At 46.1% G+C, this 27,157-nt stretch overlaps 1 protein-coding gene across 1 annotated transcript in view; it reads left to right on the top strand.

Moving 5' to 3' along the window:
• CFAP54 (cilia and flagella associated protein 54) overlaps positions 1–25,613 on the top strand; it is a 315,059-nt gene extending 289,446 nt beyond the window's left edge. The window contains exons 65-69 of the mRNA XM_074983979.1: positions 507–692; positions 1,828–1,934; positions 3,865–4,033; positions 16,622–16,699; positions 25,166–25,613. Coding sequence (XP_074840080.1) covers positions 507–692; positions 1,828–1,934; positions 3,865–4,033; positions 16,622–16,699; positions 25,166–25,285 — 660 coding nt within the window. The 3' untranslated portion in view covers positions 25,286–25,613. The remainder of the gene's footprint in view (positions 1–506; positions 693–1,827; positions 1,935–3,864; positions 4,034–16,621; positions 16,700–25,165) is intronic.
• Positions 25,614–27,157: the final 1,544 nt, after the last annotated feature.

Below are 27,157 nucleotides of genomic sequence, written 5' to 3'. Positions count from 1 at the left end.
GTAGCCTATTTCGATGTTCTTACTTCGAAATAGGCTACTTCGACGTAGTGTCCTAGTGTAGACGTAGCCTATGTGTATAAAAAAAGATTCTATCAGGCACTGCAGGCTCAAAAGCAGAGCCCTGTTTTGTGGATGATGAAGAGTTCATGGCCACAGCCAGAGACACTGAGGTACTATGTACAGTATGGGGTGTGTCCAGGGACAGAATCTGCTTTACTTTACCAAGAGAAATTTGTGGGTATGCCATTGGTATATGTTAGGATTAAAAGAACTGTGTAGATCGTCTAAAATAATGGTTTTCCATGTTTTTTTATCTGTGAACCTCTGCAAAATTTTGAATGATGGTGCTGGCTCCTTTGGAAATCTTAAACATGGTCTTTGGACCCCCCCGCCACTTTCATGCAGCCTGGGTGGAAAACTATTAGTCTAAAACTAACCTCTAGCCAAGTTCATTTTATATTAGAAAACAATATAAATCATTATTATGCTTTACATTTGTTTTTCAGATGTCTCTAGAAAGTCCTGGAGCCTCACATAAGATGTCCACTGTGAGAATAGCCTCCACTGTTTCTTTTAGCACAGACACAGATATTCAGCTAGATAACAAGGCAACTATTGCTCCAAACAAGGAACTTTGCATTCAGTGGTACATTCCGTCTCTGGAGAAATCAACAAAGGATATGGAGACTATGGTATAACTACAGACTGAAAGAAAAGTTGGATTGAGGCTTTAAGAAAAAATAAAGTGCATTTCATTGCAATACCTGAAATATATAAATAATACACAAAAACACAGAGACACTGCATGATACCACATGCCAAACTTTGCCTGTATATTCAAAAAATCTTCATCTTCTGCTAAGAAATAGAAAATTCATTCAACTAAGACTCAGGTTGACCTAACATGTCTTGTTTGTATTACTACATAGACTGGTTAATTGTCTTTATTCTATGAATTATAATACTTCAATATAATAAAATCACTCGCACACACCAGGTCAGGGAAGAAACTTAAATAGTAATATATTGCCTAACCCACATTCAGAGACAACCCTCTGTTCAGTCTATGTGAAGTGAAGACTCCATGGGTTTTGGAATGTATGGTTGAATGAGGTCAGGAAGTCGGGGTGCGGGGTGGTCACTAACCTTTCAGACCCACGGATTTTTTCTTTTTACTTAGTGATAGCACCTACAATGGTCTAGATGCTGTACAAATATATTTGTAGAAACAAACAATTCCTGCCTCAAATAGCTGACAGCAGGAAGTCCTGATTATGTAAACACTTTTGCAGAAGGGATTAATTTTATTTACACAGATAGTCCCACTGAAGTCCATAGAAATGTTAATTTGTACATTGTTATTGAAACACATTGGCTGTGTCTACACTGACTAAAAACTTCGAAATGGCCATGCTAATGGGCAAATTGAAAAATACTAACGAGGTGCTGAAATGCATATTCAGAACCTCATTAGCATCCTGCCGGCCACGGCACTTCAAAAGCCGCGGTTCACTTGCCCACGGCTCATCTACATGGGGGTCTTTCCTGTCAGCTGATAGGAATAAGGGGATTTCGATGTTGGTGGGGTCCTTTTGAAAAGGACTCCCATGTAGACGAGCCACAGGTGAGCAAATCTCAACACTTTTGAAGTGCCACGGCCAGCAGCATGCTAATGAGGCGCTGAATATGCATTTCAGTGCCTCGTTAGTATTCTTCGATTTGGCCATTAGCATGGCCATTTCAAAGTTTTTAGTAAGTGTGAATGTAGCCATTATGTCTGAAATACCAGTACTGGCTGATATATTACATATTCCTGTTTCTTTACAGGTATTGTTGCTTTACGCTTACAATACAAAGTATGTCAAGATTATCAGCATCAAGGCTTTCAATTCTGCCAATGTGTTTTGTGGTCACTTGTGGATTCCATTGACTAGGTAATTAATCACAGACCTTGTTATATTAATACATGCTATATTATGTGTGTAATGTCTACTGTATGCATGATTTCTGTCTTGATCAAATGATGACTACTTAGAAATATAACTATTAGTATCTGAAGGCCATAAATTCTAGAGATAGAGAGTAGCTGGGTAGGGTGCTGAAAGGAGGAATAGCTAGGACAAAGGAGATGAAGTTAGGTAAAATAAATGTTAGGCTGAGTATCAGTAAACATTGAGCTATATTAGACTTGGGATAGACTCCCAAGGAAAAAAATGGAAGCGGCATTGGTTGAGGTATGCAGAGCTGGACTGGGGTAGCACTGGAGAATGTTGTGAAGGGAATAGTCTTGTAGATACAGGGTACCCCTGCCTGTCAAAGTTCATACGCTTGCCAGTTTTGCTATACAAACTACTGTTTCCACCTCCCTGATCTAGCACCCTCGGAACCTGAGTAATCCCGGACCAGGGATTTTGCTGGACTGGGGGGAGGCTGCCTCCAGCCTGCCTCCAGCCCCAGTTCCAGGCTCCCCTCCTAATTGCCAGACACCCTGGCCCCTGCTCCCTGGCCCTGGTCACTTGCTCCATAGCCCTGCCCGGATCACCATTCCCCTGTCTTGGCTATGGCTCCTCAACTCCAGCTATGGCTCACCAGGCTCTGCTACTCCCCAGCCCTGCAGCAGTCCACCACTCCCAGGCCCTGCTGTGGGACACCACTCTCCAGCCCTGGCCCCACTGCAGAACATGGGTCTCTGGCACAAGCCGCAGCTCCCCAGCCCCACTGTGAGTTGCCCTGCCCCAGCCCTGGATGTTGTCTTCCACTCCCAGGCCCCACAATAGGATGCCATTCTCCAGTCCCAGCATGGACAGTGGCTGGGACCAGAGAGCAGTGGATTGCACCAGGGCCATGGAGCTGTGGCCCACAGCTGGCATTAGGGAAGGCACAGCCCACGGTGGGGCCTGGAAGCCATGGATGGACACTGCTGTCCCCCCTCTGTCTCCCAGCCTCCCACTGTCAGTGTTCTGGGGCTTTCTGGGGCTGGCACAATGTCAAAATAGCACGCATCGCGTCTACATGCGCTGTGTGCTATTTCGACGTTGAAATCGACGTTAGGCGGCTAGACATCGAAATCGTTATTCCTATCCGAAGATGGGAATAGCGCCCTACTTTGACGTTGAACGTCGAAGTAGGGCATGTGTAGATGATCCGCATCCCGCTACTTAGAAATAGCGAGGTCCTCCATGGCAGCCATCAGCTGAGGGGTTGAGAGTTGCTCTGTCCAGCCCCTGTGGGGCTCTGTGGTCACCGCGTGCAGCAACCCTTAGCCCAGGGCTTCTGGCTGCTGCTGCTGCTGCTGCAGCTGGGGGTCCATGCTGCACTCACAGGGTCTGCAACTGGTTGTCAGCTCTGTGGATCTTGTGCTGTGCAGGCTGAGTGTGTCTGGGAGGGGCCCTTTAAGGGAGCGGCTTGGGGCTTTGCTGGCCCCTTATTTCAACAGGGAGCGCTTGTGTGTGTGGACGCTCCACATTTCCTTCCAGGGCGGCTCCTTTCGACATTCTCCGTCGCTACTTCAATGTTGAACTTCGACAGCACCAGCCCTGGAGGACGTGTAGACGATATGCGTCGAAGTAGCCTATTTCGATGTTCTTACGTCAAAATAAGCTACTTCGACATAGTGTACTAGCGTAGAAGTAGCCAAAGTGCCTAATACTTCATTCCTTTACATATCATGTTTCCATTGTCTACAGTGAAAGTTTAGTTTGTACCAAAGTGCAGAGTCAGGCTTGAAATGAAAGAAATCATCATGGAAAAACTTCATGAGAAACAACTTATCTCAGCTTGTTTATGGATAGAAATAAAAGTCACATCAAAGCATTACCACATATATAGTGCAGTTTGTAACAAATACACCATTATTCTTTTTAGAATTATTTCCATACATGAGAAATTGTCTAATGTGAAACAGCAAATTGACATTCTGATGCAGCCATCTACAATTTTTTCTTCACAAGTACAAAGTGAAAGACAGAAACAAGTGCCTTCAACAAAGTCCACAAGTAATCTTCCCAAGGTGCAACTTGATGAAAAAATAGAAGTAAGTGAGGACAAATTATGCTTATGATTCTAAATATCTCTGAGAGTCTGGTATCTTAGATGTTTATTTTTGAGAAAATGAGAAACATCAAAGCAACGACAAAGATGGAGACCTCCTTCATCTATTTTGGGGAAGGATGAAACATTTTCACTCACCTCTCGTCATCTTTAACTTTGTAACTTTTTTCCTTTCTTGTCAGGTAAGTCTGACACTTTAGAAACATAAAATAGGCTCTACTCCCCTGAAAATAAAAGACACACTTCAAGATGTCTAAATACAGCTATAAGGACTTAACTATTTTAGAGATCCATATTCAAGGATGTTGGCCATGGCATTATACAATTTTTCTTCAGCTGCTTTCTCATGTTTATTCCACAATAGATGTGTGTACTTGCCGCTTGCACCAGTGCTGGAAGTTTTGTTCTCAGCTGTACCTCTAGGGGAGCCGCTGTAGTGGCCCTTGGAGTGGCACCTCCGTGGTGCAGTATAAGGGGCATTGCATGCTCCCTAACCCTCAGTTCCTTCTTGCCACCAATGACAGTGCCTCAGAATTGCTGCACTCCAGGCAGTTTCTTTTCTTGCTGTGAAGGCAGGTATCTTCATGTAGATAGTTCTCTCAGTAGTGATAATTGTTAGTATTAGTCAACCTAGTTAGTGTCCTAGACATGACTTAGCTTAGGGCAGGGGTCAGCAACCAGCAGCTCCAGAACCGTATACAGGTCTTTAAGAAGCCACTTGAGGCTCCAAGCGCTGCCACTGCTGACTCCACGTGCTGCTCTGGAGGCTGCTGCTGCTTAAACAAAGTCCACAGTAAAAATGGAATTTAGTTTTTTGTTCAAGCGGCGGCAGCCTCCAGAGCCACAAGTGGTGTCAGTGACGGCAGAGAGCCCTGGAAGAGGAAGGTGGCAGCTGCTGTGAGCTGCCCACGGGGGAAGGAGAGCTGCGGAGAGGGGCAGCCACGCCTGCCCTGCCGGATCCATGCTAAGAAAGGGGCTGCAGAGGGGAGCAGCAGCGGGGTGGGGGCTATCGTGCCCTGTCAGAGCCACACTGGGGAAGAGGAGGAGGCCGGGCATCTGCTGGCCAGCAGAGGGAGGGTGAGAGGGCTCTGCCTTCCAGCTACATGGGAGCTGCTGTCTAATGTGAAGGACTGCTTGAGCCTCCCATCACGCTCAAACCAGTGCAAGCTGGGCTGGACTGTGCAACTATCTGCAGTTGTGTGAACCCCAGGATGTGCACCTGGCACAGTGAGTCCCTTTTGCCTTGGGGTGCTGCAGGGTGTCTGCTCCCAGCTGAAATCAGTCACTCCCTTTTGAACAGCCCTTAAAATAAACAGCCAGGCAGTGGGGGGAGCAGCCGGAGAGGTGGTCGTCTCTAGTGGGTAAATCCTGCGGATGAAGGGGGAGGGTTGGGAGTAATAGGGGCTAAGCCTGAGGGTGGGGGCAGTTTACAGGTTGGGCGGGTAGAGCTTGGGGATAGGATGGTGGATTTTGGGGCTGAACTGGGTAAAGCCTAGGGATGTGGGTAACAACTTTCTACCTGGTACAAATCGTGTGTGAGTTGTTCTTAAAATAGAGGTGACAAAAACATAGTTTGGTATTCACGTGCATTGTGGCTCTTGAGGTATTGATTTTGTAACTGAATTTGAAAAAATGGCTCTTCTCGCTATTTCGGTTGCAGGCCCCTGGCCTAGGGACAGGGCATGCCCAGGTCCTCAGGTTTTAAGCCATGCAAAGAATGCAAGCACCTTATGCCAGTTACTGACCTGCACAACAGCTGCCTGAAGTGTTTCGGTGAGAGGCATATTAGCCACAAGTGCTAGATTTGCAAGTCATTCAAGCCTTGGATGAAAAAGCAAAAGACACTTCTAATGGAGTTGGCTCTAGCCCCAGCAGTGGAGGCCAGATTGGACTCAGTCTCAAATGCAATAGTCTCAGTCCGGTGATGCCACTTCCATTGGTGTCTCTGTCAGGTCAGCGCCATTCTGCCTCCCAGTCTGCAGCACAGAAAATGAAGATGCCAGTGAGGGTGCACTCCCCAACATCCTGCCAGGACAGGGGAAAGATGGGGCAGATCCCAGACCTCAGCCAGTCAGCTCATTGATTGCCTCAGGAACTGGGTGCAGGCTCAGGTGGAGCAGCCAAGCCCTTCCCATTCTGCTCCAGTGACACTGAGTAGTGATGAAGGCCTCCGGCACACGGAAGTGCCAGCTATAATAGAGGCCTTTTGGGCAGCACAGGACATACTGATTTTGGGCCTGAGGCATGCACAGTCTTCTCAGTGACCCCAGTCCCCTCTCAAGTGCTCCCCAACACATAGCCTACAAATATTGGACAATTGGAGATCGGCTTCGTGTGCACCCTTCCACTCTCCTTATTCAGGGCACAGGAGTCAGGACCTGGGGTAGCATTGGTTGGAGCCCCAGAGACCACGGACAAACTCCCAAGATTCATATACATCCCATTGGGATCAGTTCCCAACAGGACCATCCCAAAAGGGGATACATCTGGGGCAACCTCCTGGACCCTACTCCTCCCCAGCTCCGCCCTGCCCTTGACCACTGATCCCCGCCTGACCAGCCTGGTGGGGGATTACCTGGGGCAGGACATGGCAGCAGGCAGTAGCAGCACAGGGAGTCACCTCTCCTGGACCTCCTCTCCCCACCCCTGCACTCACCACACAGCATGAGCAACAACGTGCTCAGCTTCACATGCCCCCTGCCGGCCCACTGAGCCCTGGTTCTCTGTGGGCAGCAAGGAGCAGAGGCCATTTTCCACTTAATGAAGCGGCAGGGCTCAGTGGGCCAAGAGGGCACAGTGAAGCAGAGCAGGCTGCTGCTAACACCACATGGTGAGTGCAGGGAGATGGGATTAAAGGAGGAGATGTGACCCTGCTGCTTTCACCACCACCTGTGCCCTGCCCCAGGCAGCCCTCCCACCTCCCATCCATAGGATGGCTGGGGCAGACATCTTGGGGCCCTGAAAACATGGGGAAACTGCCACACCTTGTCCTATGGATGGGACAGCTCTTGCTCCCAGTGACCCAGGAACCTTTGTACCACTCCTGAGACTGCTTCATGCGTCAACACTGTTGGTCATTATCACGCCAACACTGGACCCCTTCTCAAAGCTTGTCACGGTCAAGACTGTCTTCAGGTTACAATTCAGGTGCCACTCTGGATCCCAGTACTGAATGAAAGTTGGGAGATGTCAATCACTAGGCTCCCATTGCCAATCTGCTGTTCCACACAGCTCTTCAAGGACCCAAGACAGGCTCGTTGGACATACGCTTTCAAGCTCATGCCTCTTGCTGGCCACCAGACTGCCAGAGACCTCTGCGTATCAGGTCCCTGGATACCAAGTGAGATACCTCAGAAATCGGCACTGAGCAGTACCCCTGCCTGTGGGCCAGACTCCAGCACCAGTGGCACCTCCCCACTCTGTGATGCCACCACCAAAGGGATGGCTGCACGGGCAAAGGCCAGTGCTCTGGTTTCCTTGGACCCCATGGAGGTTCACTCAACCCACTCATCCAGCACACCTGATCTTGGGGATCTTGGAGTGGCCTTCACCTTTAGGTTACTCACCCCATAAGGAGTGAACCCCGGAGAAAGGCCTGGTTAAGGCACCCTGGCAAGCTAAGCTAAGGCACCCTGGCAAGGCACCAAGCTAAGGCACCCTGGCAAGCCAACAGTTTGTCCCACAAGAGAACTAAATGGATGTGGTGCACCAGTGTCCACCTTAGCCTCTCTGCAAGATGCCATTGCTAGCCCTGTGCACCTGGTACTGCAAGAGGATGCCAAGGTACATCAAGAGCTCCTGAAGTGAGTAGCAGCTAACCTGGGGCTCTCAACAGAGAAGCTTGAGGAGCCCACAGACATGCTCTTCAATGTATTGAGCTCCCTGGCACGGGCTCAGGTTGCTCTGCCTTGCATGAAGGGGTTCAAAAGATCACCACATCTTCTACCCATCTCCAGAAGGAAGTAATCTGAGGGGAAGTAATTTGTCCTTGCCAAGAACCACTACTACCTCTCCTCCCTCCCCACTCCTAAGTCACTGATTTTGGAGATGGTCAATCAAAAGGAAAGACAGAGGCAAATGGGGGCAGCACTCAAGGAAAAAAACCCCACCAAAATACTGAATTCATTTGATCAAAATATGTATTCCTGGGCCAGTTTACAGCTGTGGATGGCTAGCCACCAGGCTCTGCTTAGCCACTACCATTTCAAGATGTGGCGGGACATGACTAAGTTTGAGAAGGCTCTCTCAGAGGATTCCAAGAAGGAGTTGAAAGCTCTCTTGGAAGAGGGAGCAGCTACAGCCAGAGTGACTGTGCAGGCTGCTTCTTGATGCAGTCAATTCAGCTGCTCACACAATGGCATCTGCCATTGCTATTCATCAGGCATCCTGGTTATTCCTCTTTGGTTTGTCCTTGGAGGTGAAGCATTCTTTCCAGGACCTTCTTATGATGGGTGTGCTCTGTTTGCTGAACAAGCAGATTCAAAGTTACATTGGGCTTAAGGATTCCCAAATTATGCTTAAGATCCCAGGGTTGTAGATTCCTGTCCCAACTTGAAAACATTTCAGAATTTTACACCCCACCAGTCAAGGAAGTCAACATTGACAAGAGCTCCTTGCTAGAAAGACCAAGCAATATAACTACAGGCTGAGATAGTCCTTAGCTCCTGCCTAGTATGGCTCCCCTCCACCCAAGCAAGGAGCAAAGAAACAATTTAGAGGGCATGCTTGAGGGTGACATACCAAACATCTGAGTGAATCCAATTCCCACCCCCACACACACCATTTGGCAACTCCCTTTCCCATTTCCTGCCAGCATGGGCTTCCATCATGTCAGATTGATGGATCCTAAATGCGGTTTCCCAGGGACAGACCCTCCAGTTCCTCTTTATTCTCTCCCCATCAGCTTCTTCAGGGACCCTTCTCACAAGAGCATTCTTGCACAGGAGTTTCAGGAGTTGTTGAGGTTGGGGGCAGTGGAAGAAGTTCCACCCCATTATTGGAACAGGAGGTTCTGTTGCAGATGCTTCTTAATCCCAAAAGCCAAGGAAGGCCTGTGACCCATCTTGGACCTGAAGGCCCTCAATGTGTGTCTTCAGAAACTCTAGTTTCACATGGTCTCTTTGGCCTCAATTATTCCTACCCTGGATCTGGGAGACTGGAATGCTGCCCTCAACATGAAGGACACTTCCATGTGGCCACAGATGCTTCCTCCGCTTCATGGTGAGACCTTCCTATCACCAGTTTATAGTTCTCCCCTTTGCCCTGGCTGTGGTATCAAGGGTATTTACCAAGTGTGTGGTGGTATTGACAACCTACCTCAGATGTCATGACGTACAGATTTACCCTTATCTCAATGACTGATTGACCAAGAGCAGCGCAGCTTCCAGGTCCAAAGCAGCATAGTGGTCCTCCTGGTGACTGGCTGGTTCTTGGAACTGCTAGTCAATGACAAAAAGTCCGTCTTAGGACTTGTCCAGAAGAGATATGATTCATCAGGGAAGTGCTCAACTCAGCCTGAGCAAGGGGCTACCTGCCTCTGGACAGATTCAAGGACCTAACAAACCTCATAGGAGAGGTATCTAAGTTTTCCCTGCCTGACCACATGATGGTTGCTCCACATAAATATCAAGGAACTCAGAATGGTTTGTTTGCCTAGCAGGTGAAGTCACTATCAATGCTCCTTTCCCACAGGGCAGTGTGGCCTAGTGATCATAACCAATGTGGTGGTCGATCCCTACAAGGGTTTGATGAGGTAGTGGAACCTGGAACCTCGCTCTCCACAGGGTTCCCGTCAGGGGCCTATCAGCAGTGGAGGGGTCAACCATTAACTCTGCGGGGAATCCTTCTCAAACAAAATGAGCTTCTGCAGGGGCAACTCCCCACCCTGGGCTACTTCCTAGCAGTCTGTACAGCACAGTCCTCCTCAGCTCTTCCTTCCGGACTGGGGGTGCCTCCAGTTGCTCCTCACTGACTGAGCTCCTCATCTTGGTTTGTCAGTGGCTTCTCTTCAGCAGTTCCAGCAGCACCTCCTCCTGGCTGGCAGCCAGCTCTGGGTGAGCTATTCCGCAGGCCTTTCTACCTGGCCTCCAGCTGCAACATTCCCAGCAGGACTGTGGGGATGGGGCCTCCTTAGCCAGGTAAGTGAGGTGAATTTTGTCACCCCCATAGTGGGGTTGGTACACCCCATCACAACATCTAACATATCACGCAAAGTGGACAAGGTTCGCCATTTGGGCATCAGATCATGGTATCTTGCCCGGTCGTGCCCCAGTCCAGGCTGTCCTAGACTAACTGGATTGGGAGTAAGGGAATTTCAAAGTTGGGCACGTATTTTGAAGTACCAGCATCTAGACTGCCTGTCGGCACTTTGAAGTTAGCAGCTTCGAAATTTGCGCAGCTGCCATTATGCTAATGATGTTCTGCATATGCATGGCAGCATCTCATTGATATTCCCTGGTCCGTGTCATTTCCCTGCCCCTTCGAAGAAGGGAGCTAGTGTAGACACGGCCAAAGAAAACAATGGAATTCCCTCCACAGGGGAAAGGTATAAAAAGGGTCCTGGGGTTCTACCATCTTTTGTATTCAGCTTGCCTTGGAAATTGCCTGACACACCCTAATGACGACAGAGAACTTTACTGGAGACCCAGGTCAGAATAAGATCATTTCTGACCTGAAGGTTTCATTGGATATAGAGACAGCTGTTTAGGATAGGAGCTCATAAGAATAGAATTAGCTACATGTTTTCTCTTTTGTTTGATTTGGTAACTAATTTTGATCCTCCTGTTTCCTTAGCACCACTTAAATTGTACTGTTTTCCTTAAAATTTTTTTTTTGTTTAAAATCAAGCCCAGTGTAAGTTGTTATTATCTTGGCCAGGGCTATTTTCCTGCTGGAACACCACAGAACAGCGCTGCAACACCTTTTTTTCTTGTGCCACCATTTTTAAAAGGCACCTGAGCAGCTCCAAGCCACATGTGGCTCTTTAAAGAGCCATTTGCAGTTCACACCACTGCCACTACTGCTTTCTTCTGGTGCCCAATGTCCTGGCGCACTGAAAGAAGACTCAATTTAATTGGTTTAAACAATTAAACAAACCAATTAAATTGAGTCTTGTTGTCAGCATGGCAGGGCCCTGGGAGCCGCTCCTGCTGCGCTGTATGCTGGGGAGCTGGAGGGAATCACGCAGCTGCACAGGAAGATGAGTCCTGGGTTGGGTGTGGGCCTGAAGCCTGGGTGTGGTGGGTGGTGGTTTGGGGCTGCAATGGCGGCTAAGCGGCCAGGGCGTGATTTGGGCCCTGGCTTGGGCCCCACTGGGGATGGTTAAGTTGCTGGGGGGGCAGCTTGGGTCCTGCTGGGGGATGGCTCAAACCCCACTGGGGGACAGTTAAGCTGCCAGGGGGTGGCTCAGGCTCTGCTGGGGGGCAGTTAAGTCACTGATGGGGGCAGCTTGGGTCCTGTGTGTGGGGCAGTTAAGCCACCTGGGGGCAGTTTAGCCCCCCCGGGGCAGTTTGGGCCTCCCTCAGGGGACAGTTATGCACCTCCTGCTGTCCTTCCTCATTTCCCAGCAAGAAGGAACTGAGGGTGGGTGGAGCACAAAGCACCCCTTATATCGCACCGTGTAGGCACCACTCCTGCCTGCTAAGACTACTGTGAGTAATGCTGAAGGAAAAAATTCTGACACCGGTGCACATGGTGAGCACACCCTCTAATTGTGGCATAGACATGAGCAACACATCCCAGTTACAAAAAGGTAACTCTTATGTGTAGGTTCGCACAAAAGCTCTTTTGACAAAATAGCTTATACATATTGAGTGCAGAATGGCCAGTGACTGGGGACTAAAACGGGAACCTTCCACTAGCTCAGAGTAGGTCTAAAACTGGCGAGGAATTTCTTTTCATTTTCTCTCTACCACCGTGCTCTCTTCATTATTGGTCAGGCTGAATATGGCTCTGTGACAGAAATAAATAAATACAAAAGAGGCAGTTTTAGAATTTCCATGTGGTCTGTTGGAGATAATGTCAATGGGATAGAATGTTACTGAGCATAACTGCTGCTTGATAAATGCCGAGGAAAAGTAGACGTTTGTTTTCAAAGTGGGCGACATTTATCATGTGACAGTATTCTCTTCACATCTATTATATGGAATGATTAATGATGCAGATGCTGCCATTTTGCTTGATGGGAGCTGTGAAGCTGTGACAATTGCTCACGGTGCTGTTATTGAAAAGCTGCAATCTGACTGGCTTGGAGAACAAATGGTGCTTCAGCCAATCGTGGAATACAGCATTTCAGAGGGGAGACAGAGCTGTCCTTTAGTGACTGGTTCTGATTAGCTGAAGGTTTTTGTTCAAACTTTCATTCGTAAATAAGTCAGTGATCTGAAAACCATTGTCTGGAATGCTAATTGGTTGTGGCATTTCTTCTGTATGTTATAGGAATATAAATATCTTCTTTCCTGTCTGCCGTAGTCTACTCTCTGCTATAAAGGTGTGGCAGATGTACACTCAGAGCCATCCCGTCTGTAGGATGAGGTGGGGCAGCTACCCGTGGCTGCCCCCTGAGGTGCCCATGCTTCAGGGGGGCAGAGAGGGACTGTGCCTTCAGCAGGGGTCAGTGTCCACCTCATTTACTTCTCTTTGTTTGCTTGCACCCCTGGGCTTGAGCTACTCAGTCACAGCTCTCCTGTTCTTCTTTCTGGGTCCTGGGATCCACTGCTGGCTGCTGCAGAGCCCTACTGCTCCTCGCCTTCACTCATGCCACTGCAGCAGGCAATCTGTCCAGAGCAGTCTTCCCAGCTCTGCTCTTGCCCTTCCAGGCTTCTGCCTTGGTAGGACAGATCCTTCCATTTTCTGGCAATGGGGCCCTTCACCAGTCCACAGAGCTCTTTCCTAGCACAGATGAGTGTTGGCAGCCAGACTCCATCAGGGCCCCTCACCCATAGCCCAAAACTGGTGTCCCCCAGTGCCTCACACCTCCCCCTTCCACTGCCCTTTCTCTCCTGTCCAAGCACTATGTGTGTGTGTGCGTGCATGTGTGTGTGTGTTGGAAACAAACATCTGGACTCCGTGGGTCCTTGGACTCTGTGGGTCCTTTTCACCATGCTCCTGGCCAGGGGGGCAGTCCTTATCACCCCCAGCCTCAGGGTCCTCCATGTCTTTTTCAGCTCTCCAGCAGCAGGCTCCAGCCTTGGGGTTCCCCTCCCCACAGTACCAGAGCAAGGGACCCACAATTCCACCACCACCTTCCAGGGCTGGCAAATTACAAAAAAAGTCAGAAAATGTCCATCATTTTATGAGCTTTAAAATTCAACATTTCTAAGTGTTCTAAAATCTGAATATTACCCTGGTTGCTTAGAATTCTGCCTTTTGGGCTATGTCTACACTAGCCCCAAACTTCGAAATGGCCATGCAAATGGCCATTTCAAAGTTTACTAATGAAGCGCTGAAATACATATTCAGCGCCTCATTAGCATGCGGGCGGCCATGGCACTTTGAAATTGATGCGGCTCGCCGCTGCGCGGCTCGTCCAGATGGGGCTCCTTTTCGAAAGGACCCTGCCTACTTCAAAGTTCCATTATTCCTATGAGCAGATGGGAATAATGGGACTTCGAAGTAGGCGGGGTCCTTTCGTAAAGGAGCCCCGTCTGGACGAGCCGCACAGCGGCGAGCCACATCAATTTCGAAGTGCTGTGGCCGCCCACATGCTAATGAGGCACTGAATATGTATTTCAGCACTTCATTAGTAAACTTTGAAATGGCCATTTGCAAGGCCATTTCAAAGTTTTTGGCTAGTGTAGACACGGCCAGGCAGATTTTATTGATGTAGATGGTGTGAACTCACCCCACCATCAGTTAACATAAGGAAGGATAAGTCAACCTCAACCCCATTCAACAAAAGGAGTTTTGCAACAGATGATTGTAAATTGCTACAGTTTGTAAATCCTGGGAGCTGGCAACTTGATTTTGATGAGAATGCAGTCTGGTTTTTTTTGTTTGTTTGTTTTTGTTTTGTGTTTTGGCAGGGGCACATGGAGGGGCACAGGGAATTAGACATGTGAATGATTCCCAGGAAGGAGTCAGAGGAGTGGAGCAATTAAAGAGACAGTGGTGTGGGACAAGGGGAGAAGGGAGAGTGGGGAGGGAATTATGTGATGATGGGTGAAAGGGACAAAGATTGGGGGTTCAGGTGAGGAAGGCATATCACCACCCAGTTCTTCCAGCGTATCTCCTGCACTCCTTGTGCCAGCACTCTGCCGTTTTTCCCAGGTCCAGTGCACCCCAGCTCTGCACTGCAACATGCCTATAGCCCCAACTACAGTACATTATCCGGAACTCTCAAATAACTGGCATTTTAACCATAAGTAAATTTTAGTTATGTTGTCCATAAGTAGAACATAGTGAAAGTAAATACAAATAAACACAGCAGATACAGTATAAGTTTACAGTGGACAATACTACTGTTGTTGGTAAATGAAATACTCCACATGGATTTTTGTTTGTTTTTAGTATCTAATTTTGTTTTTTCTTCAGCGTTATGCATTGCTAGGTCTACCTCTCTATTACCCAGAATATTTGACTATCTGGCAACTTCCTGGTCCCAGGGCTGCCGGCTATGAAAGAGTTTACTGTTTCATACAACAAAGGCAAATGGAGAAAACATAGCTTTGGGTGCTATTAGCATTCATCCCTGAGGGAACAAGTACTACCCTTCAATTTCTTAAATCACTTGAGAGTGCCTTCCCAAACTTAGCAATAGCATAGCATACAGGATTTTGCTGACAATCCCAGTCAGAGTGGTTTCGGGGAAGCAAAGTTTTCCTAAAATAAAAAATTTAGAACTACCTACAGCCAACATTCTCCCTAATCTTTTCCATCCATGTGAGGATTTATTCCATCCACGTGTGGAATAATTTTATCTGTGCACTGAAGCATGTGTGAATGTGCCCCACCAGCAGTAAGAAAACCTAGCTGTGAGTGCTCTGTTAATCAGCTGGGCAGCACTGGAATCTCTCCTGAGAGGATGCACAAGAGCCTAGCGTACAGGGAACATTGCCTACAGTCAATTAGGTCTCAAGAGATGGCTGGTGGACTTGCCATTCTCTCCACTGAGGAGGAAGTAGCATCAAAGCTGGACTCCCAGAGTTACCTGATACCAGAGTTTGCTGTAAGGATGGATTATAGAGTGTAAGTGGAATGACACTACTCATAATCAGTGAGGTTTTTTTTAATTATGTAACCTCAGAGGTGCTGAGACCATTGAAAAGGGGGAGTGAAGTGTCTGCTCTACAGCTTTTCAATAGCTGGAGCTGGAAACTGCTCCTGAGGTGGCAGGTTAGGGACTAATTTACAAGCCCCCCCAACTTAGGTGGGGAACTTCAAAGACTCAGACTGCCAGTGGATGCTAGCAGGTACTGTATGTCGTTTATCCAGTTCTTGATGTCTACCCTGAAATCTGCACCATCACAGGAACCCCATGGATTTGATGCTGTGCAGGGAGGTATGGCACTGTTATGTTTCTCCCCAGGATTTCTGCCTCAACACATTCATCCTTTCCTGGAGTTTCCTGGCTACAACGCCCATTGGGAGTCTCTGCTTTCACTGAAACCAAATTAGGGTCATATCAACCCCCTGGGCTCCAAATTATGAATTCATGTCATTCTGGTTCTCTTGTGTAACAGCTTCCTTACTGTGTGCAAGAAAAATCAAAACTTCCCCTATTGGAGTTATGGCACCAATAGCTAAAAAATGTAGCCATTCCTGTTCACCAGTCCAGTAGGAGGCTATTCAACATAGGTGAAGCCTTGTGACTTTTTACACAACTTTGGGAGACTAGGCCAGAGGCTCCTTTGTATGCTCTGTGTTGTGTGTCAGTGTGTGTGCACCTCGGACCAGACTCATTTAGACAAACCACCAGAAACAGGCTTTATTCTGTGAAGAACACAGAACAGGATTACAGTGCAGCAGCCTCTCTGAGACCACTGACAAGGGAAAGTGAGGTCTCTGCTCTACAGCTATGGCTATTTGGTTTTAGGAAGAAGACGCTTTTGAAGTCCAGGGGTCCTTTCGAAAGGCCCCAGGCTTCACAAGTGGTGTGCATTCTGAAGATGGCACTTTCAAATTGTACATGGCCACCCTTATGCTAGTGAGGCGTTGCATATTCATGGCAGTGCCTCATTAGCATCTTCTGAACTGCCTCATTTACATGCCTCCTCCAAAAGGAGGGGGCTAGTGTAGACGTAGCGTTAGTGGGGTGCTCATTCCTGATGTCAGTTGGTGTTTTGCCCAAATAAGGACTGTAGGATTGAGCCCTTGGGTTGCTACAGAAAAGACAAGCTTGAATTTATTGTGGATATTTTAGGTGATAGTTTATAAATCTAAGAATGCCTGAGTATCATTTCTCTGCACTACTGAAAAATGGAACAGAAACATTTCCACACATGGAATTCTGTGAAAACAACAAACAGCTTCATAATTGTGATGCATGGAAATAGAAATTTTAAAAAACATATCTAATAATTCATTGCAGAAAGCAGAAAATACAACATTGATTTTTCCTGTTTTTCATCATTAGGAAATGCTTAAACAATGTTTGTCTGAAATAAAAGCTTTGCTGTGCACTGTTCCTGATCTGCCATCTTCAGTAACTGAGGTATGATATTCTTAATTTAAAAAAACAGAACAGAAAAAAACCTTTTTCTTCAAGGCTAAATTCTTTGATCAAATTAAAGTACAGATAATATCAGTTAGTGACTTTCCTACTTTCTTTCCTGTGTTATTATTTTAATAGAAATTTGTACAATCAAAATAGCATTGACAGAATTACAGAATACTAGAACTATAAGGAATCTTGAGAGGTCATTTAGCCCAGTCCCCTGCACTCAAGGCAGGACCAAACACCAGCTAGATTATCCCCAACAGATGTTTACCTAACCTGTTCTTAAATATGTGCAATGATGGGGATTCCACAGCCTCCCTAGGCATTTTATTCCAGTGCTTAACCATCATGACAGGAAGGTTTTTCCTAATGTCCAAACTAAACCTCCCTTGCTGCAATTGAAGACCATTGCTTCTTGTTCTACCCTCATAGATTAAGGTCAATACATTTTCTCCCTTCTTCTTATAACAACCTTTTAGGTACTTGAAAACTGTTATCATGTCCCCTCTCAGTCTTATCTTTTCGAAACTAAACAAACCTAACTCTTTCAATTATCCCTCATAGATCACGTTTTCTAGACCTTTATTCATTTTTGTTGCTCTTCACAGGGCCTTCTGCAGTTTCTCCACATCTTTCTTGAAATGCAGTACCAAGAACAGGACACAATGCTCAATCTGAGACCTTATCAGTGCAGAGTAGAGCAGAAGTATTACTTCTGATGTCTTGATTATGACACACTGTCACACTTCCTAGACAATATCTTCCCATTTTGTATGTGTGAAACTATTTTTTCCTAAGTGGAGTACTTTGTATTTGTCTTTATTGAACTTCATCCCACTTACCTAAGAACATTTCTAAAATTTGTCCAGATCATTTTGAATTATAACCCTATCCTCAAAAGCACTTTCAACTCCTCCTAGCTAAAGCAACAAGAATGATTAAAGGTCTAGAGAACATGACCTATGAAGAAAGGCTTAAAGAACTGGGCTTGTTTAGTTTAGAAAAGAGAAGATTGAGGGGGGACATGATAGTGGTTTTCAGGTATCTAAAAGGGTGTCATAAGGAGGAGGGAGAAAACTTGTTCTTCTTGGCCTCTGAGGATAGAACAAGAGGCAATGGACTTAAACTGCAGCAAGGGAGGTTTAGATTGGACATTAGGAAAAAGTTCCTAACTGTCAGGGTGGTCAAACAGTGGAATAAATTGCTGGGGGAAGTTGTAGAATCTCCATCACTGGAGATATTTACGAACAGGTTAGATGTCTATCAGGGATGGTTTAGACAGTACGTGGTCCTGCCATGAGGGCAGGGGGCTGGACTCGATGGCCTCTCGAGGTCCCTTCCAGTCCTAGTATTCTATGATTCTATGATTCTTCCTATCCTGCTGCAGCCTCACCCCCATCCTTGTCCTTCTTCAGGGACCCCCTCACAAATTCACTCAATAGGGAGAAATAGTCTTCTGTAAAAGGGAGACATCGAGTGGGTCCCTTTCAAACACTGGGGACAGGGTTTGATTCGTCTGATGCAGAAGATATTCAGCAGCTGGGGCCCCATCCTGGACCTTTGCAATTTAAACAAATTCATCAAACTGCAGAGCTTCAAGGTTGTTATGCTCTCTACTATTATCCCAGCACTGTAAGAGCCACAGCCATCTCTGAATAACACATTTGCAAGTGGATCTCACAGTGTGTACATGTATCTTACAAACTCCAAAACAGACAATCTCCTAGTGCAATTAGAACACATTCTACATGTTCACGGTTCACCTTGATAGCTTTTCTCAATAATACCCCCATTGCTGACATTTGCAAAGCTGCCACATGGGCCTCCACAAAAACTATTATGTATGATGCTAAAGTGGACACTCTCCTATGACATACTGTCTTATCATCAGCAGTAAATGTCACTCCGAAGCCCCAGCCTTCCAGTTAGGGGCACTGTTAACTAGCCACCTATAAGTGAAACTCCCATAGTGACATCACTAGAAGGAGGAGAAGTCATTTACCCTGTGTTGTAACTGAGGTTCTTTGAGATGTGTGTCCTATGGGTGCTCCATTACCTGTCCTCCTTCCCTCTGCTTCAGAGCCTAAAACTTACACTGTGCAGCACAGAAGAAACTGAAGCTGCATCTACACTATGAGATAAAATCGAATTTAAAGGAGTTAGCTTGATATTAAAACATCACTGTCTTCATTAGGTCAATTTATTGAGCCCTAATAATACCAATACCAAAATGTCAATCTTACGTGATTGGTATAGCATCAATTTTAAATCTAAAATATCGAATAAAGGCTAGTGTGGAAGTGCCATGTCTCTATTTCAAATATTATCCTCCAGAAGTGTCCCATATGTATCCAACAAAGCTAGGCGCTGACTCTCCACGTACAGCCACTTCCTTCTCTGTTGCTATCCATTCAGGTGTGCAGGAAGAAGGTAACAGAAAGCCCGCAAATTTTTGATTGAATTAGAATTAGAATTTGAATTCAACAGTGCCCAGGCCTGCAAATATAAAGGGCACCCATAATGAAAAAATTCCTTTGCATCACACTGCATCGGTAGCCATAGCACTGCATCGGTAGCAATTGCATTGGTAGCTATCTCCTGCAATCATAAGCACTCAGGGTAGTGAGCTGCCTAGTATTTCTCAGGCTTGCAAGAGATCCCCAGCATGGACCCACCGGGAGATTCTGGATCTTCTTGCGATTTGGGGAGACCAGTCGGTGGCAAAGAGACTTTGGGTGGCCAAGAGAAACGTGGCAATTGATGAGCAGATGTCCTGCAAGGTGACCACCAGAGATTACTCCCGGGACTCTACGCAATGCCAGGTGAAGGCGAAAGAACTCCAGCAGGCCTATCAAACAGTCCGGGAACCCAGCCAGTGGTCAGGGGCAGCTTCACACACCTGCCATTATTATGAACAGCTGCACATGCTTATCAGGAGCAACCCCACCACAGAGCCTAGCATGAATTATGACACTTGTGGAGGCTCCGGTCTGGAGTTCGGGGTGAGTTGAGAGGAGCTGGGTGCCCCAGAAGAAGAGGCCAATGGAGAGCAAGAAGGGGGCAAAGAGCAGGGGGTTGAGGAATTTCTTCCTGACACACCGGAGCCCTTCAACATAGACCTGGAACCTGTCCCCTTCACAGTGGTCCCCTCCATACTGGTCCCTGAGCCTCCTGGACCAAGCTGCTTGTGTGAGTATGTATTCTGCATGCTAGAAGCAGGTTGTGAGTGGGTATAGTTATAGGGTTGTCTATGGGCACAGGTTTGCTATGGATCTGTGCCCCTCACAACAGCGTATTTATGTTTCTTGGGATGGAGCGCTTCTCCTTTTTGGATATGTCCTCAAAGGCCTCATCCAGGCACACTTGTATTTTTTTCACAAGGTTCTTGGGCAGGCCTGACTTGTTGCGGCTTCCACAGTAGCACACCTTGCCAAGCCATGCAACCAGATTGCCATTTTAGCAAGTTTTCAGGCTTGTGGGCACACAGGTTGATAACTGTTAGTTTTAGGAGGGTGATGTCCTCTTTGGCAACCAACAGAAGCACAGGAATTTGCATTGGATTTTTTTTACCATGCTTCCTGCCCTTTTACATTTCCCTGCAGCAGCTGGTGGGCGTGGGAGGGATAAAGGCACAGCTGCCCACTGCTACACCCAGGTCCGCAGTGGATGCATAGCACAGGGAATCTGGGTGGGTAGGGGCAGGGATGAAGGCACAGCTGCCCACCACATGCATTTCCACTTACTGCAACTTAACCCCCTCCCACCAAGTAAAACCATTCATTCATTAAGACACAGTATGATTTATTGGTATTAGAACAGAGGAATACATTGGTAGCATGTGTGTTACAGATCATTCATGAAGCTGTTTTAAAGCATCTCTTATTGCTGATGCCTCAGCGTGGCTACTGGTGAATGGTGGTGTAGGCGGCTGAGAGTAAGCCCCACCTCTGGCCTCAGCTTCGGAATTCCAGATGGATGGGAAAGTCTCCCACCTGGATTCACAAACATTGTGCAAAATGATGCACGCTGTAATCACGGTGGGGACATTAGTTTCAGAAAGGTCCAGATAAGTCAATAAGCATCTGAATCTTGCTTTTATATGGCCAAAGGTACATTCCATGACTATTCTGCACCTGTTGAGTCTGTGACTGAAGTTTTACTTGCTGTGGTCCAGGGCTCCTCTGTAGGGCTTCATAAGGCAAGGGAGCAGGGGGTAAGCAGGATCGCCCAATACTACAACAGGCATCTCCACCTCACAATTGTGATTTTCTGATCTGGGAAAATGTCCCATCCAGGAGCTTTCTGTACAACCCAGAATTTCAGAAGATGTGCACATTGTGAACCCTCCCACACTGATGTCAGTGAAGTGACTTTTGTGATTTACCAACCCCTACAAAACCATGGAGAAATACCCCTTTTGATTTATACACTCAGAGAACATGTGGTCGGGGCCAGGATGGGGATGTGTGTGCCATCTATTGCCCCACTGCAGTTAGGAAACCCCTGGGCAGCAAAGCCATCCACTATGTCCTGCACATCTCCCAGGGTTATAGTCTTCCTGCGCAGATGTCAACAGATTGCATGGGCCACCTGCATCACCACAGACCCCTCTATAGATCTGTCCACACTGAACTGATTTGCCACCGACTGGTAGCAGTCAGACATTGCAAACTTCCACAGAGTGATTGCCACTTGCTTCTGAACTATTAAAGCTGGACTCATTCTTGTGTTGCTGTGCTTCATGGTGGGGGCCAGAACATCACAAAGTTCCAAAAAAGTGGACTTGCACATGCAAAAGTTCTGCACCCACTGCTGGTCATCCCAGGACTTCAAAATGATGTGGTTCCACCAGTGTGCACTGGTCTCTTGAGCCCAAAACTACCATTCCACTGTCACCAATGCATTCAGGGCAGCCAGCAGCTGTGAGTCCTTGGGCTGCAGTTGTGAGATTTCCTCTTCAAAACCACCACCACCACCATCATTATCATCATCATACTGAACCATCGCAGATCTTTGTAATAGAAGGCAAAATTGCGCAACAGCCAGTGTAGTTGATGAAACAATTTGTGCTATGAGTCGAAGCATTTAGGGATCCATGCTTGTGCTGGTGGAGAAAATGTTGCAGGAAATGGCACAATCTCCATTTCATTTTTGCGTGGCTACTGGTTGCTCTGAATTCTGGGACAGTGATTTGCATTCTGGGATTCAAACATGAAACACCCACAAGCAACTGGGGCTAAGGCACTGTGGGATAGGTACTCACAATGCACTGCTCATGCTGTCAAACTTGCATAGGGCAAGAGGGACACAGAAACATGGAAAAACAGTGGGTTGAATTTCAAGAAGCTTTGTGGACACTTAAATTTGAATTCATGAGAGTGAGGTTAAAAATCAAATTTATTAAAAATCAGCTTTATCTCATAGTCTAGATGCAGCTTGAAGGCGTTCAGACTGCACAGCATTATATAAAACACTTCACTTTGCACTGCTGATGAAGATCTCTGATCCCAGGTGCAAGGGGCCTTGCTGCATCTACAAGTGGAGCATCCCCAGTTACTGCATAGGACAAGTAACTTTCTGTTCAATCAGCATCAAAGGTCTCCAGTACGAGGCACTATTATTCAACTTTCTGAGCTACCTTAAAGTGGCCATGAGGGTGCTGCAGTGGCTGCAGCCAGGTGCTCAAGAAATAATCTGTAGGGTAAGCTTCAAAGTCCATTCTAACCAGTGACTCCTTCACTAATGCTTAAATACCTTTACCCTATAGTTGCCCACAGTGTAATGATGAATATCCTAAGGAATCCCCCTCATTCATTTTTTATAAATAATTCAGCCATGGATTTCTCACCACCATTCCTCTTCCCAATCATATTATCTCCTCCTTCTCACTACTAAAAATACAGAACCCCAAATCTTATCTAAATTATGGAGTTCCTGAACTCCCTGGTATTCATAGGGCTTGTCTACGCTACCTCCCTGCTTTGAAGGGAGGATAGTTAGTAGGGTGTTGGGAGTTTTAATGAAGTGCTGCGCTACATATGCAGCACGTCATTAAGCAAATTCCCCCCCGCAGCAGCGTCGAAGTTTAAAACTGCTGTGTGTCTTGTTTAAAACTTCCAACTTGCCGTGGAGGGAGGGGGGAATTTGCTTAATGAAGTGCTGCACATGTAGCACAGCACTTCATTAATAAACTCCCAACACCCTACTTACCATCCTCCCTTCGAAGTAGGGAGGTAGTGTAGACACAGCCATAGAGCAGTCCTTCCTACAGGAAAGAGATTGTCCAAATGACTAACACTTATCAAGCCTATTCCAATGAACAATGGGAAAAGGCCAGTGGTATCTGGCAGGTCTGCAGCCCCATCTTGGATGATCAGCATCCGCTAGCACAAATGATGAGCTCATCAAAACCATTTTGTGCATATCACCTTCCCCGTCCCACCAGCCTAGATGTTTCCTTTGAGAAATAAATCTTCCCTGCAAAGGACCCTAGCTCTCCATGTTACCTAATTTATTGCCCACATCTCAACACCATTCTTTTATGAAGAAATTGGTCTTCCAACAATCCCACCCAAATATCTTCCCTGGAAGGAGAAGCTGGGCCAAGTGAATGGGAAGAGAAGCTACTGTAGCTTCCTTGCAATCGGGCTGTTTTTTGCAGTGGGGCCTGTTTTAAAATTCTTCTGAACTTCTGCTTGTGGGGAATCTGGCTATAGGTATGAAGCAAGTCCAGCCAAGTTCCTTCATAGTCAGACAAAGGCGTTACTCTTTTAACTTTATTTGGTTTTGCACCAAAAAACAAACTCAAATGTTTCCACAAATAAAACAATTGACTTTTCACACCAAAATGTTGAATAGAAGCTTCAGGACAAATCTTCTCACATAAAACTTCCATGGCACATTTGTTTAAGGAAGGATTTAGGACCTGATCCTGCAAAGGGCTGAGTGTCTTCAAATGTCACGGAAGACAGTGGAAGTTCAGGGTGCTTAGCACCTTCCTCTTTAAAGTATATTTCAGAACAATATTTCTAGCACTTTCAGTACATTTTATAAAACATCTTAGGTTGGACTGTGTATAAAACAGCTAACCCTTTTGTTCGAGTAGGGTTAGCTCAGAGAGAGATTGTACATCAGGAATTATAATCTCCTACCCATGTTTTCCAGCTTCCAGGTGGAGAACACACATTACATCCTTTGGGATGATGTAATACACTTCCCTTTTGGTGTTCACCTAACCCCACCCCATCTGTTCCTGGAAGGCAAGATGCATTAAGGAAAACGCTCCTTGCCTTACTTTGAGCACTAGGACTGCAATTGTTCTTGCCCATGTATGGCATATGTAATAAGAAGAGGCTTTTTGGACACCCTGGCCTCACAGCAAGTCCAGGGAAAACCTAGTCTCTTAAAGAAACCTTCTGCATTTGTTTTTTAAATCTCCTTTTTGTCTTTTTCTGAGCTAATTGAATGAAACCAGTGTCTAATTTTTCACAAAGTCTTTTAAAATTCTCTTTCTTGCCCTGTCACACTTAGAAGCCAGCCCATGTTATTTTCCTTTTTTCTTTTTGTTGAAATATTTGTCTGTACTTTTGTTTCATCGCTGACTTAACTTTTTAATTAGAACAAAAGGCCATTTTTATTGTTTCATTCATTTAGAGCATATTGGTGTTCAGGTTTTGAAAATAAAAGATGGATCATCTGTTTAAAAATAATATACTCAGTACACAGCCTAGTGCCCAAGTGAAACTGTAACGAATAAGTCTAAGGAAACTCCATTTTAAATTTCAGAAGTCATTTCTAAATATAACCCTTGCATTAAAAATGACCTTTTAGCTGAACGCAATTTTTAAACAATATCTTCAAAGCTGATGTAGTTCATATAGACTATTGAGGAGTGAGTGGTCTTACATTCATTGGGGTCAACTGGCACTTTAAAAGACTGGCACTTTAAAAGGTCCATGGAGATTACCTCAGAACTGTAAATTAACCTGGGGCACTCTTTGTCTCCCATAAGAGCTCACTCATGGGAAGAGGTGGGAAGGGAGAGATTGGGATAATTGTAGTCACTGGCATTCCCTGGCGCCATGGATCCACTGGAGCTACACTGCTGAGTGATGGCCAGAAGGAAGCAAATTTAGAGAGCTGCACAAAGACTTGAATGAGGCATATGATACTGGTGTTCAGGCAGTGGCTATGCCGAAGTCCCCAGGTCTGAGGGGCACAGAATGATCAAAGTTAAACTCTGTGAAGGGATATTGCTGAGGTTTTCTCCCACTTGGCATTTTTCCATGGGGCTTTATGTCAGAAGAGGTCATTGGACTCAAACATATTTATGTTCAGAAAATACTTGCAATTTATTCTTCCACTGTGGTTCGGAAACTTGTTTTTTGACCATTTGTCTCTGTTTATACATATTCATTAGAAAGCTATTTACTGAAGAAATATTGCTTTTGCCTTTTTCAGATCCCATTTGACATTACTTTGCAGTCAGTAATGAATTTGGAGAAAATGTTTGATCCTGCTAATGGATGTGTGATAATGGGAGGAAGCCTTTTCAACTGGATTGTATCTCTTCTCCCTTGAGTTTTTTTTCCATAGTAACTTAACCAAATACTGAATTTCATAGTGTTAAAGGTCAAATTGTGTTCCTACTAAAGCCAGTGGGAATTTTACCATTGACTCTAATGGGACCAAAATCTAGACCCTAATGATTTATGTAGTTTTTAGGTACATTTTGGAAAATGCAAACTTATTTTAAAAAATAAAAGGTACCCTTCTTGCTTCCCTATACTTCTAACAATAAATAATGTCTTTTTCAGGAAGTAATATTCTTATATGATCATTCTGTAGTAAAAAGCTCTAGAATGTAAGCTATTCAGTCCTAAATAAGTGAGTGCTGAGGTTTCTTCTTTTCAAAACCCTTCTGTAGGATTAAAAAATGTGAATAAGCCAAAAAGACAGTTTACCTTTGAGATACTGCAGGCCTTATAGCCTCTTAATTTTAAGGTGACCATCTGTCCTATTTTGACCGGGACAGTCCCATATGCTAGCAAGGTGTCCTAACTTATTTTAGCAAAAGGGCTAATTGGAGACACACATCTCATAGAACTGGATGGGACCTCAGGAGGACATCAAGTCCAGTTCCCTGCCCTCTTGGCAGGACCAAGCACCTTCCCCCAGCCCCCTTTTTTTTTCCTCCTCTTATTTGCCCCAGATCTCTAAATGGCCCCCTCAAGGATTGTGCACACAACCATGGGTTTAGCAGGCTAATGCTCAAACCACTGAGCCCTGCATTCATGTCACTTGCTGCAGTGCCCTTCCCTCAGGTCAGCGCAGCCAAAGCTGCTGGCTAGAGAGCACATGTAGCATGTACTCACTGGCCACATGTGCAGGCAGAAACAGGAGAGGGAGCCAGCAGGGACCATGCCACAGCTAAGGCAGGGTATGTTGGGGCGGTGGCAGGGGATAGTGTATTTCCCCCAGTTCTTTTTAAGATTTTATTGGGACCTGGTGCCCCAGGTAGATACTCCTCCAGCCTGGGAAACATGCCCCCCATCCTGCCCCAGAGAGGGCTGCAGCCCCGTTCCTGGCTCCCCATGGCTTGGGAAAGCTGGGAGTTTCACCAGCAGGGCTGCAGCCCAACTCCCAGCTCCCCATGTCTTGGGGAAGCCAGGAGCCACACCGACAGAGCTACACCCCTGTTCCTGGCACCTGGAGGTGTGGGACAGCTGGGGAGGTCCCCCATGGGGCAACAGCAGCCCTGGTCCAGTGCCCCATGGCATGGGACAACCAGGGAGCTGCACTGGCTTGACAGCTGCAGCCGCGGAGCTGCCTCCCATCCCCAGGGTGTCCCGTATTTAGCCTAGAGAAATATGGTCCTTCTACTTAATATTCAAATATAAACTATGGAAATTTTCATAAAGCATGTGTTATATGCCTAACTTTACCCTATTAGAACACTTCTACCTGCTTTTGAAATTAATTAAGGGTTCATCTGCTGATGAGCTTCACTGACAAACAACTGACTCAGACTGGTTCACTGGACCCTTTCTTTCACATATTCACTGCTTTTTCATGTTATTTTCAAACTCCTTTGTCTTTTTTAAAGGAAGAAAAGCTCTTACACCGGGCTGACAGACAAACTGCTTTGTTAGAACGCAATGTATTTAGATGCCTTCGTATAACATGGAAGAGATAATTTGTATACAGGCAAATTTATAAGCTATGTATATAGAGTACAGAATATTTTTCAAGCAAACTATTAAAATGATTAAACAATAACACTAAAAATAGAAATATGCCAAGTATTATTATTGTTTGAAAATTCTGACAAACAGGCCATGTCTACACTAGCCCCAAACTTTGAAATGGCCACGCAAATGGCCATTTTGAAGTTTATTTATGAAGCACTGAAATGCATATTCAACGGTTCATTAGCTTGCGGGTGGCCACGGC

Source organism: Carettochelys insculpta, chromosome 1 (genome assembly GCF_033958435.1).
Source record: "Carettochelys insculpta isolate YL-2023 chromosome 1, ASM3395843v1, whole genome shotgun sequence".
NCBI classification, from domain to species: Eukaryota; Metazoa; Chordata; order Testudines; family Carettochelyidae; genus Carettochelys; species Carettochelys insculpta.
Note: the sequence above shows the minus strand (reverse complement) of the source record. Positions and strands in the feature narration are given on the sequence as shown.